The following is a 12,830-nucleotide window of genomic DNA, read 5'->3' as shown; positions in this document are numbered from 1 at the left end:
GAGGCAAGAGGAGGAGAGACCCGAGGCGGCCGCCGGTCACAGTGGCAGAGGAACTGAACTTCAGGTAAGAAGTTATGACCTGCTGTCTATCTGTGTCAGATATAAACCAAGTTTAGTTGTAGTTTGTTTTCGTTGTGCTGACTTTTTACAGTCGCTTAGAATAACTGGTACTGCGTACTAGCTAGCATGACGGAGTTTGTATACTGCTGGGCGGGTGCTATGAAGTTACTGATTATAAATTTTATTTTATGCTTAAGGTTAGTTTCTCAAACTCCTCAAGATCTTAACCAATTGTGCCAATCCTTACATGTTGCACCAGGCTGATTTATCATCAAAAGTGGAGAAGTCTGTGACAGAGGAGACAGAAGAGCTACAGAGAGAGATGGAGCAAGAGAGAGAAAGAAAAGAGCAGGAGAGAGAGATGGAGATGGAGAGATGACTTTATGTCATCCATGAGGGATGCATTTGACATATGTTTCACATATTATAGCCCAACAAGTTACTTATAGCAATTTAAATATGAGCAATCAGGTTTTGGCAAATACCGGAAATCACTTTTTGGCACAACACCAGCTATTGCAGTTAATAATACAACAGCTTCTTGCCATTTTTTGTGTTTCTTTTTATCGCTGTGTAACTGAGTTCAATTGAAAGCCTGCATGCGCTAGTACCTCTTGCCACAAGTTCCCAGAATCCTTTGCGGTTTTACCCCTGAATGACGTCACATCTTTGGAGTAGCTCTAGTCAAAATGCCCAGGCCGATTTTTTGTCCCAGTCCAGCCCTGCCTGGACTGGGAAAGAATGAAAATATAAACCATTTTCAACCTTATTCCCTTGCCGGTCGTGTGATCTAACTTTACAACCGACCGCACAGCAAGTACGAACCATAGCTGGTGTTATCCGTGTACTTTCGCTCCTCTTTCGCTAGCGCTTTGTTCGGCCCAGAAACATGGCACCTCAACCCAAAATCCTGGCCACGCCCCCTCTCGTGACATCACTCTCCAAAAGCCCTATTAGGCTAATCGTTGTGTCACTTCCGGTATTTCAGACAATCCCTTTCCGTCAAGGATTTTTAATTTGTTGCCGTTTTTTAATTTGTTGCGGTTTTTTAATTTGTTGTGGATTTTTAATTTGTTGTGGATTTTTAATTTGTTGCGGTTTTTTAATTTGTTGTGGTTTTTTAATTTGTTGCGGTTTTTTAATTTGTCTCGCTTTGCACTTCCCAGCCACCGTACGTTTGCCACTACAACACCTTGTAATTAAACTTCACTAGCATTTTCATCCACTGCTTGCATCTTGGGTCCTCCTTCCTCCACACCACACGGCTCGCCTCCTCAGCCGTGACACAAAAGGCTCCAACAGCACAAACATGATCCAGAGGTCCAGTTCAGGTGAAGCTAGCAGAAAACTAGCAGCTACAGCCACCTCTGTCGCCATCCACCTGTTAGTCACGCGCCACGCCCCTAATAATGCAAACTTTAAGCCTAAATACAGTTCAGAGGAATAAAGCAGAGGAAGCCTAGTCAGACAGTCAGTATTTTTCCACTCATGTTACACACCTGTGATACATGAACCCCACCTAGTTGCACCCACCATCTGACATGAGAACATCTTTCCTGTCTGCTGTTTTCAGTCACTGAGGTTTTATTTTCACAGTGTTGTAGAAATGAAAGAGAACAGAAAGTGATCACAATGGTTGACTTAAGTGCGCATGCGCCAACCAGCGTGCAGCCTGTTACAGTCGCTCCTGCTTTTCTCTTAGTTTAGCTCTTTTTTCTTACGTATTCTTTTTTTTTTCTGACTTGTATTTTCCTCCGTTTTCTATCTCTTACTCAATCATGTGGATTGAGAGAGTTTTTGTTCTTCTGGTGGCCGTGGAACTGTTACTTTTATCATGGAACGGGACCGCGGCACATCTCCTACACGCACGGACTGTTTACTCCAGAGATCAGCTGATCGCCCTGATGCCGGCCGGCTCGCTGGCCAGGCCCGCAGAAGTGCCCGCAGAAGTACCAGCTGAAATTTGGAGGAAAACACATCGGGGATGCAGAGGTCAAGGACAGAAGAGAAGAAAAAAGGTGACGGTGAGACAGCGGAGGCTCGAAGCGAGGAGGAGGTTTAAACCGTGTCTGCCGTCTATCGTGATGGGAAATGTGCGATCGTTGGCAAGTAAAATCGACGAGCTCTCAGCACTGGTACGGAGTCAGAGGGAATACCGAGAGTGTAGCCTGATGTGTTTCACCGAATCATGGCTGCACCAGGTCATTCCCGATGAGAATGCTTCCGTGGAAGGCTTCCACACTGTTCGGGCGGACAGGGACAGCATCGCTAGCGGTAAGCGTAAAGGAGGTGGGCTTGCTGTTTTAGTTAACAACCGGTGGTGTAACCCTGCCAACATAACAATCAAAGAAAGGATTTGTTGCCCGGACACTGAACTGTGTGCTGTTGGACTCAGGCCGTATTATTTACCCAGGGAATTCTCTCACGTCATCTTGGTGGCTGTTTATGTTCCCCCCTCTGCTAACCCCACAGCTGTATGTGACACTATCCACTCTGCCATAGCTCGGCTACAGACTCAGCACCCGAGTGCCTTTATTGTGATCTCGGGTGACTTCAACCATGTATCACTGGACAATACACTACCAACATTCAAACAATATGTGGACTGTCCCACCAGGGGAGAGAAAACTTTAGACTTACTGTATGCTAACGTCAAGGATGCATACAGCTCCTCCTCCCTCCCCCCACTTGGTAGGTCAGATCATAACCTGATTCACCTCACCCCCCGCTATGTGCCAATTGTGAGGAGGGAACCTGTGACCACCAGGACTGTTAGGAGGTGGTCAGAGGAGGCAATAGCGGAACTACAGGGCTGTTTCGAGGTGACCGACTGGGAAACACTCTGTGAGCCTCACGCCGAGGACATCAATGGGCTTACTGAGTGTATCACAGGCTACATAACTTTCTGCACCGACTCCATTGTTCCAGCTCAGACTGTTCATTGTTACCCAAATAACAAGCCGTGGGTGACTAAGGACATCAAAGCCCTCCTCAACAACAAGAAGAGGGCTTTCAGAGGGGGCAACAAAGAGGAGGTGAGGAAGGTCCAGGTGTTACTAAAGGACAAGATCAGAGAGGCTAAGGACAATTACAGGAGGAAGCTGGAGTGGAAACTCCAGCAGAACAGCATGAGAGAGGTGTGGAGGGGCATGAAGACCATCACTGGATTCAGGCCAACCAACAGCAGGGGAGCTGAGGGAGGTGAGAATAGAGCCGACGAGTTGAATCTGTTTTTCAATAGATTCGACACCACAGTGTCTGCTCCTACCCCCACAACCTCACCTGCAGTCAGCCTGGAATCCAGAGCCACACCACTGTGCCAGCCTCTCTCTTCACATGTTGCCTCCTGTGAGATTCCTGACACCCCTCCCCCACCCATCACCTTCACTCAATACCAGGTTGAGATGCAAATGAGGAGACTTCACTCAGGCAAGTCTGCTGGACCAGACGGAGTGAGTCCCCTTGTCCTCAAGGCCTGTGCCCCCCAGCTGTGTGGAGTCTTTCATAAACTGTTTATGCTGAGTCTGAGTCTGCAGAGGGTCCCGGTGATGTGGAAGACATCATGCCTCGTCCCTGTACCAAAGACGCCTCGTCCCAGTGGCCCCCAGGATTACAGGCCCGTGGCACTGACCTCCCACATCATGAAGACCCTGGAAAGGCTCATCCTGGACCAGCTGCGACCCATAGTAAGACCACATCTGGATCCCCTTCAGTTCGCTTATCAGCCTCGTCTCGGAACAGAGGACGCCATCATCTACCTGCTCAATCGTGTCTACACCCATCTGGACCAGCCGGCGAGCACTGTGAGGGTCATGTTTTTTGACTTTTCCAGTGCTTTCAACACCATCAGGCCGACCCTCCTGGGTGATAAGTTAGCAGCGATGCAGGTGGATGCTTCTCTGGTGTCCTGGATTGTTGATTACCTGACAGGAAGACCACAATATGTACGTCTCCCACAGTGTGTGTCTGACAAGGTGATTAGCAACACAGGGGCACCACAGGGGACTGTCCTCTCCCCCTTCCTCTTCACCCTCTACACCACAGACTTCAGCCACTGCACAGAGACCTGCCATCTTCAGAAGTTTTCTGATGACTCTGCGGTGGTTGGATGCATCAGCAGGGATGATGAGACAGAGTACCGGGCTGTGGTCGACTCCTTTGTCACGTGGTGTGAGCAGAATCATCTGCAGCTCAACGTGGCAAAGACCAAGGAACTGATCGTGGACTTCAGGAAGACCAGGAAACACTCCAGGGGGTCAGTGTTGACATTGTGGAGGACTATAAATACCTTGGAGTACACATTGACAATAAACTGGACTGGGCTAAAAACACCACAGCACTTTACAGGAAGGGCCAGAGTCGTCTCTATTTTTTGAGGCGACTGAGGTCCTTCAACATCTGCCAGAAAATGCTGAGGATTTTCTATGAGTCTGTGGTGGCCAGTGCGATCCTCTATGCTGTTGCATGCTGGGGGAGCAGGCTGAGGGTCGCAGATGCCAACAGACTTAATAAACTGATCCGTAAGGCCAGCAATGTTGTGGGGATGGAGCTGGACTCCCTCAAGGTGGTGTCGGAGAGGCGGATGCTGTCCAAGATAAAGACAATGTTGGATAACACCTCCCACCCACTCCATGACATGTTGGTCAGTCACAGGAGCTCGTTCAGTGAGAGACTGAGATTACCGAAAAGCACCACTGAACGACACAGGAAATCATTCCTGCCTGTGGCCATCTCCCTGTACAACGCATCCACTTAACACACTGTTTGCTGCTACAACTACACATGTTTCTTTTCCAAATATTTATTTATAAGTGACTTATGTATGTATGTATGTATATATATGTATATATTGTACTATTCTTAGTTAGCGTATTGTCTGTCTTGTCTTAATGTTGGTTTAAAATGGAGCACTGTAACAAAAAATAATTTCCCCCAGGGATCAATAAAGTATTCTGATTCTGATTCTGATTCTGATTCTGACAGATAAAGTCCTGATACAGAGACGAATGTTTCATCTGATGTTTACTAAATAGCTCTGAAATATTCCTGATGTAAAACAGACAAAAGAGATTTCATGCACACAAATTGCTGCTGCTCTGCCCTTATGTGGGGATCACAAAGGACGGGGAGGGAGTCGGTGTGATGGATCAGGGGAAACTCGGCCAGCGTGATGTGTGCAGACTCAGAGGAAGGTCTGCAGGCTGAGGCCTTACATAAGCTGTGAGCATGAAGGGGACCCAGCAGGACCTCCCACCGGATCAAAGATTAAAGCAGGGAAACTGAACCCCGCATTGAAAGCTCTATTGATGGTTCTAATCCTCATCTCATGCTCCCTGCTCCTCGTTATTTCATTAAACGTGTCGGCGGACTTCGTTTTTATAATCTCTGTGTTTGGACAAATGAGTGAAGAAAGCTTTGGCTGCTCGCTCAGTTGTTTTCTTCCACTCAGCTTCATTCATCAGGAAAGAACATGAAACAACATGACCCGAATGTTAACCAGGTGACATCACCAGCAGCCGCCTGATTAGATGAGTGACAGTCTGAATGAGTAGGGACTCAGACACAACACAATGAACCAGTCAAACATCACGTTCAGCTCAACATCTCTGAGTACTATCATCACTAGAACAAATCAGCGTTTGTCATCATTTCACCATTTGCTAACAGGAAGAATCTGCCTGTTAACGATGTCAAAGTACTTTCAAATTACAAAGTACTTTAAAGTATTTTCTGACATAGTTTGAGATACTTTAAAGTAGTCTGAAGTAGTAACCAGACCGAAAAGCAGTGTGCATTTCGGTGCTTTTTTTTCCCTGAGATGTCATACACCTTGGATTCTAGCCAATCATTTTACCTTTGCAAGGATAGTAGGCGGGCCCAGGTACTTACATTCTTTTAGAACTACAGATTAAAAATGCCCAAGGCAAAGCGGTCAAAAGTCTGGCTGTACTTCACAGCAAAAGATGCAAACTCAGCAGCCTGCAACAAGTGCTTTAAGGTGATACTGTGCAAAGGAGGTAACACCTTGAATCTGACGACCAATCTGGTGACACATAGCGGTTTTTTTAAAAGCCGAGAAATGCACCGAGTTAGCAACATCCCCCAAGAACCCGAAGAGGAGAGTCCTGGCCCCTAGCCCTGCCAGTGTAGCAGAAATGATGACGGATGATGATGGCAGCAGCAGCCGTTCTTCTCTGCGTGAGTAGCTTAATGTTGTTTGTGTGTAATTTACGTTGAGTACGCTAACCACGTTATTAAATTAATGCATGTAAGGTGAACTAGCAAACACCGTCGTAGCTACATGCAGCCATCTTCTTGTTTGATGTCAGATGCTCCCTTCACCCTGGCCAAAAAGGCTAAAATGACCAAAGAAAGTGGGAAAACAGCTAAACATGAGAGGTTTTTGGACAGAGTTTGTGTTTTTTCCATTGTTTAAGCACTTCTTCCAGCCAAGAGTGATACCATATATGCCCTATAGCTGCAGAAAAGGCTAACATTGTTATTTCTTTACAAAAAAACAGCTAAACATGAGAGGATTTTGGACAAAGTTTGTGTTCTCCATTCTTTAAGCACCGGTTTGAGCACCGGCATCGTTTCAGAAGTACCAGTTTGGAACCGGTATCGGATAAAACCTAAACGATACCCATCCCTAGACTGAAGTGCTTTGTGACATACTTTAATGTGTATTTTGATTAATTGTGTTGTACCTGAGGTCGGGGAAGTTCCGGGCCAGAGTGACGAGTTCCAGCTGAATGCTGGCAGGATCCTGCAGACGGAGGATCTCTGCAAGTTTGCATACTATCTCGCAGAGCCACGAGGCCTTGCTGCAGCCCTGAGGTAAAACAATGCACTGTCAGTTCTCTCAGTACTGCAAGAAAAAACTGCCTTGACTCTAAATGTCACAGTATGCACGTCATCTCTCATTGTCCTTACTCAACAATCCAGTGGCTTCCTTTTTGTTTGTCCTTGTTACACCAATGTATCCTCCTACTTTATCTGTTTTGCACATAAATGAATTATTCTGATCCAGTGATGTTCACAGTAGACCTGTCCAACAAACGATGTGGCCTATATAGATAATTGGGAAACGTTTTGGGGACAGCATGTCACGGAAAAGAGGATCCAGGCGCGGTTCTATTCAACAGCAAAACAGTGCATTTATTTACAGTGAGAAAAACAGGTAAGTCCAGCAATACAATACAAAAGTGCAATCTCCAAACAGGGCTCGTCCTTTGCTCCCCATGTGCTCCGTGCAGAGGCTCAGTGAGTGTGTGTGCTCCCCAACTCGATTCTCCACCCAACTCTCCTGGAGGAAGAAGGAAATCCACAAAATCCACAATTAGCAAACTCGCTAGCCGAATAACAAAAGCACACTTCTCGCAAAGATTCTACCAGTTTGGAGTAATAATCCCACATCGACTGTTGCCACTAGCCCAGGTTAAATACCTCCGACTGGCAAAGAAGGATGATTGCCAACAGCTGGCCAGGTAATCAGATGCAGGTGGGCCTGTGACAGCGAGAAGGGACTTTCAATGATGAAAGTCACCAGGTCACGCCTTCCCTACAGCGCGCACTTCCGTAAACACAGCTTCGAGGACAGGGGAGAGAGAGGGAGAAGTGAACACACACACACATACATAGACAAGCAGGGTCATCCGGGGAGGACTGTCTGACCGTGACAGTTCCCCCCCTCTAACGGGAGCCTCCGGGAGACCTGCTGTACTTGTCTGGATGCCTGCAGCTGAATTCTTTCATCATGCGATTATCGAGAATTGCGGACCGCGGCACCCAAGAACGTTCTTCCGGACCATACCCTTCCCAATCCACCAAAAACTGAAAGCCCCTACTGCGACGCCTGGCATCCATTATGCGAGTAATGGAGCATGGCGGGGTGCTGTCGATAACCCGGAGGGCAGGCACAAACGGCTGGTCCGTACGGGCCTAATCTGAGAAACATGGAAGACGTTATGTACTTTCATAGCGGGCGGCAGGGCCAGCTGGACCGTCACCTGGTTCAGGAACTCCTGGATAGAGAAGGGGCCCAGAGACCGAGGGGCCAGTTTCTTGGACCCAGTCCAAAGGGGAATGTGTCTGCTGGAGAGCCACACTTGCTGGCCGACCTGGTAGTCTGGGGCAGGGTTGCGACGGCGATCCGCCAGTGCCTTGTTACGCTCGGCCGTTCTCAGGAGCGCTGCTCGGGTGGCCCGCCAGACCCGACGACAGCATCTCAGGTGGTGCTTTACAGAGGGAACTGCCAACTCTCCCTCAGAGCTAGAGAGGAGGGGAGGTTGGTACCCCAGCGATGCCTCGAAGGGCAAGAGTCCGGTTGCCGATGAGGTGCTTGCGTTGTGGGCGTACTCCACCCAGGCCAATTGGTTGCTCCAGGTCGACTGGTTAGATGAAGCAACGCAGCGCAGCGTGGTCTCCATTTCTTGGTTTGCCCTTTCAGTGTGACCATTAGTTTGGGGATGGAACCCGGAGGACAAGCTGACCTGAGCTCCCAACTCCAAACAGAACTCTTTTCAGACCTGCAAGGTAAAATGAGGGCCTTGGTCAGAAACTATGTCCTGGGGTATGCCGTGGAACCGGAACACGTATTGCATTAGTAACTGGGCCATCTCCAGGGCAGAAGGGAGCTTGGGCAGAGCAATGAAGTGGGCGGCCTTGGAAAAACGGTCAATAATGGACCAAGTGCGTTTAGGAGTGGGCAACAGTCGCAGGAGGCCAGAGGCAGGTGAGTTGGAGGTCGCACACTGGGCAAACCGAAACATAGTTCTGGACATCAAGAATGAGAGAGGGCCACCAACAACGCATCAGGCTTAGTGTTCCTTGAGCCGGGCCTGTAGGTAATGGAGAAGTGAAAATGTGTGAAAAACAAGACCCACCTGGCTTGTTGGGCATTGAGGCGCTTGGCTGCCTGGAGGTATGCCAGATTTTTATGGTTTGTCCACACCACGAAAGGCTGCTCACTGCCCTCCAACCAATGCTGCCATTCCTTGAGAGCCAACTTGATGGCGAGCTACTCCTGATCACCCACATCATAATTCCTCTCAACCTGAGACAGCCTACGGGAGAAAAAAAGCACAGAAATGTAGCTTGCCTTCAATCAGTTGGGAGAGAACCGCCCCCACGCCCGAGTCGGACGTGTCCACCTCCATGATAAAGGGGCCAGCTGAGGTACACCTGGACAAGGACCAGAGCTGAAGAGAACAGGTGCTTGAGCCGATTGAACGCTTGCTGGGCTGTGGGAGACCACTGGAAAGACAACTTAGGAGAAGTGAGGTTGGTTAGAGGAAGGGCTACCTTGCTGAAATCCCAGATGAAGCGGGGGTAGAAATTGGCGAAGCCTAAGAATCTCTGCAGCTCCCTGCAGGTTTTGGGAATTGGCCATTCCACTACGGCTTTGACCTTGACCGCATCTGCTCGCAAACGCCCCTGTTTGCGAGCAGACAATGAATACCAGAAAAAAAAAAACGTTTGAACATGGAACTCAGACTTTTCTGCCTTAACAAAGAGGCGATTCTCCAACAGGCGACGTAGGACCAGATGTACATGGTTGATGTGCACTCTCCGGGTCCTGAAAAAGATCAGAAAGTCATCCAGATACATGAAAACAAAATGGTTAATAAAGTCTCTGAGCACATCATTGATCAAGGCCTGGAAGACAACAGGGGCATTAGTAAGACCGAAAGCAAAATTGAATTGAATCGGGACTTTGAGAACTGTAATCGAATGGATTATAGAAATCAGTGATGATACCCAGCCCTAGTGAGTAGGCCCAACAGAAGTGGATGTAGCTGTGGGTAATGAGAAAAGATGAAAAGAACTATTGATAACTTTTTTGTTAAGTTAAGGCCTGATCCATCTGAAATTCATAGGCAGTGCTCTGACACGGAGCCATTAATCTTTGAACACTGAAAAAGCACGGTGTATCCAGAAAACACATTATATGCTGCAATAAATGCACTGCCCAAGTGTTCCCTCTCCCCACTGCCTTTCAGCAGCAGGCAGCAGCAAACAGGTCATCAGAGGAGGCCGAGATGATGATTAAGCTTAACATTTTCTACAATATTGCCAAAGAGTGCCAAACCACTTTAAGCACAAGATTGTTAGTTAATCATTTACAAATGAATATTGTCTGTATGGACAGCAATTCCCCCCCCCCCCCCCCCCCCTCCAAAAAAAAGTGCACATGTAAAACTGCGGTGTTAAGCGATGTGGTGCAACCATGGCAAAAAGTTAGTCTAGAGCCCTGTGAACATGACCGGCCCCTGTAACAGTTCGAATGCTGAGGCAAGCAGAAGAAGAGGATATTTATTTTTAACTGTAATCTTGTTCAACCCTCGAGAGTGAGAAAAACAGGTAAGTCCAACAATACAATAAAAAAAGTGCAATCTCCAAACAGGGCTCGTCCTTTGCTCCCCGTGTGCTCCATGCAGAGGCTCCGTGAGTGCGTGTGCTCCCCAACTTGCTTCTCCACCCAACTCTCCTGGAGGAAGAAGGAAATCCACAAAATCCACAATTAGCAAACTCGCTAGCCGAATAACAAAAGCACACTTCTCGCAAAGATTCTACCAGTTTGGAGTAATAATCCCACGTGACTGTCGCCGCAAGCCCAGGTTAAATACCTCCGAATGGCAAAGAAGGATGATTGCCAACAGCTGGCCAGGTAATCAGACGCTGGTGGGCCTGCGACAGCGAGAAGGGACCTTTGATGACGAAAGTCGCCAGGTCACGCCTTCCCTACAGCGCGCACATCCGTAAACACGGCTTTGAGGACCGGGGAGAGAGAGGGAGAAGCGAACACACACACTCACACACACATACATAGACAAGCAGGGTCGTCCGGGGAGGACCGTCCGACCGTGACACAGCATGCATCACACTTTTGGTGGAGCAGATTTCATTTCTAGAAATCTGGCCAAATTTATTAACCCCACTGTTATCATCTTCTGTACCAGCACAGAATACCTACCTGAACGCTACTCCAACAGAGGTTGATTATCTTGTTAATAATTTTACTTCTTGGCCTAAAAAGCATCTGGACTTTAAGTTTCTTAAAGACATTTCATCCAAGAAGCTTCTTCAGTTCTAAGAGCAAACGGTGGAGTCCCAGATTTTTAAGCCCCATTGAGTGTCCCAAAAAGGGTCATGGACCCCCTATTGATCCTCTGCCTAATCACACGAGCCAAGGCGTGAAAACAGGTTTGGGTGACAATCAGCCAAGGTTTCAGGTGAACCCTTTATGAGACCTTGCCCCACCCTATCATGTGACTTACTGAGGTCAAATGGCCCAGGATGTGAGTGGGCGTGGTCTCAAGAAGAAAGATGGTTTGACAGAGGAGTGAAAGAAGCCATCTATGTCCAGAGTGAATGACCATCTTTGAATAGAGGCCGGGGCTTATGACACCAACTGTATGGCATCTATAATCCAGTTTTGAGATCCTTCCCAGATGCCTTAACGCATTAACAGTATTGCAGTACTAGCACAGTATTACTGAAGAGTGAACTAACTGAGACAGCCTGGTGGTGAGCACACCTATGTGAGGGTGCACCTGTCTCACCTCCTCAGAGAAGAAGCTGTTGATCTTTTTGGCGTCTTCAATCATCCGCTGAGCTCCGGCAGTCTGCTGCTCCTTGCTCTTCATCTTGGTCTTCATCATCCTCTTCACATACTTAAGGACCACATCCTGATGCAGGTCACAAAGGAGCAACTGCAGACACACAGTGGGGTCAAACAGACAGACAGACAGGTGTGCAGACAGATACAGAGGTATGAAGGCATTTCACCTCTCTGCAGACTGGTTTCAGGTCAGTCAGGTCAACCAGTTGTTGGCTCAGAGAGTCCAGGAGCAAGTCGACGAGAGGAAGTGAGCCATTCAGCCATCGCGGCATCCACAGCTGACTCCAACACACCTTCTGTCATTTCCAGAAATAAATGCCCTAAACATGAAACTGTCAGATCTTCAAACCATGAGATGTGAGCAGTGCTCTTAGCGACATAAAGACGTTTATCAGAACAAGCTTCAGGTGAATAATGCAACGTTTCACGATAACACTTTGAAAACCTCTGTGACAGGATTTCCAGGAGGATTTGATTTAAGGACTTCTGTTAATGTGCAGGTTTCTGAATATTACTACTGCAGTACAGTATTCATACCTTCAGTCTAATGTGAAGAGAACAGGTGAGATATCTGTACCCACAATCCCTCAGGGCAGACAGCGCATTCAGACAGCCATGCTTCTGCTCCTGAGACAGATTTCCTGTTTCAGCTGTGATGTAATCCCTAAAGACGAGCAGAGAGAACCAGTCAGCAGCAGAGCTCATGATCACACAGCTCGCCAAAACAGCAACAATAAAATGATTCACTGTTAAAAATAGACCAACAAAGATAAACAGTAGGAAGAAGTCAGGCTGTAACATCATGATAAAATTTTTATTTTTGTTTCCTCTGCGAGTCCTCTACCATTTAAATGTGAGGCAAACTCCTGTGGACAGATATGAAATATAATTCTTTATTTTCTGTATCTGAAATAAAAGCAATGGATGACTAAATATAAGCAAGTCTCTGCTGTAAGAAGACAAAATGGTTAACTCTCTCTATCAGTGCTATCAGTCAGATCTGCAGGTCATGTGATCCAGGTCATGTCATTTTTTTTTGCCGCCTGTCCTGTATGTCCCTCATGCACACATATGCAAATACTCAGCACTCACCCAATGTGGAGACAGACAAAAATAGACACTGTACACACAATCACACTCTCCAAAC

At 47.5% G+C, this 12,830-nt stretch overlaps 1 protein-coding gene across 1 annotated transcript in view; it reads right to left on the bottom strand.

Moving 5' to 3' along the window:
- LOC146558558 (tumor necrosis factor alpha-induced protein 2-like) overlaps window positions 1–12,830 on the bottom strand; it is a 68,082-nt gene that overhangs the window by 15,048 nt on the left and 40,204 nt on the right. The window contains exons 9-12 of the mRNA XM_085246627.1: window positions 12,221–12,347; window positions 11,851–11,979; window positions 11,625–11,774; window positions 6,768–6,892 (exon numbers count right to left, since the gene is read on the bottom strand). Of these exons, the coding sequence (XP_085102753.1) occupies window positions 6,768–6,892; window positions 11,625–11,774; window positions 11,851–11,979; window positions 12,221–12,347 (531 nt within the window). The remainder of the gene's footprint in view (window positions 1–6,767; window positions 6,893–11,624; window positions 11,775–11,850; window positions 11,980–12,220; window positions 12,348–12,830) is intronic.

The sequence above is a fragment of the Mchenga conophoros genome, linkage group LG15 (genome assembly GCF_057382185.1).
Source record: "Mchenga conophoros isolate Kocher_MC1m ecotype Shallow Benthic linkage group LG15, M_conophoros_male_GT1.1, whole genome shotgun sequence".
Lineage (NCBI taxonomy): Eukaryota > Metazoa > Chordata > Actinopteri > Cichliformes > Cichlidae > Mchenga > Mchenga conophoros.
Note: the sequence above shows the minus strand (reverse complement) of the source record. Positions and strands in the feature narration are given on the sequence as shown.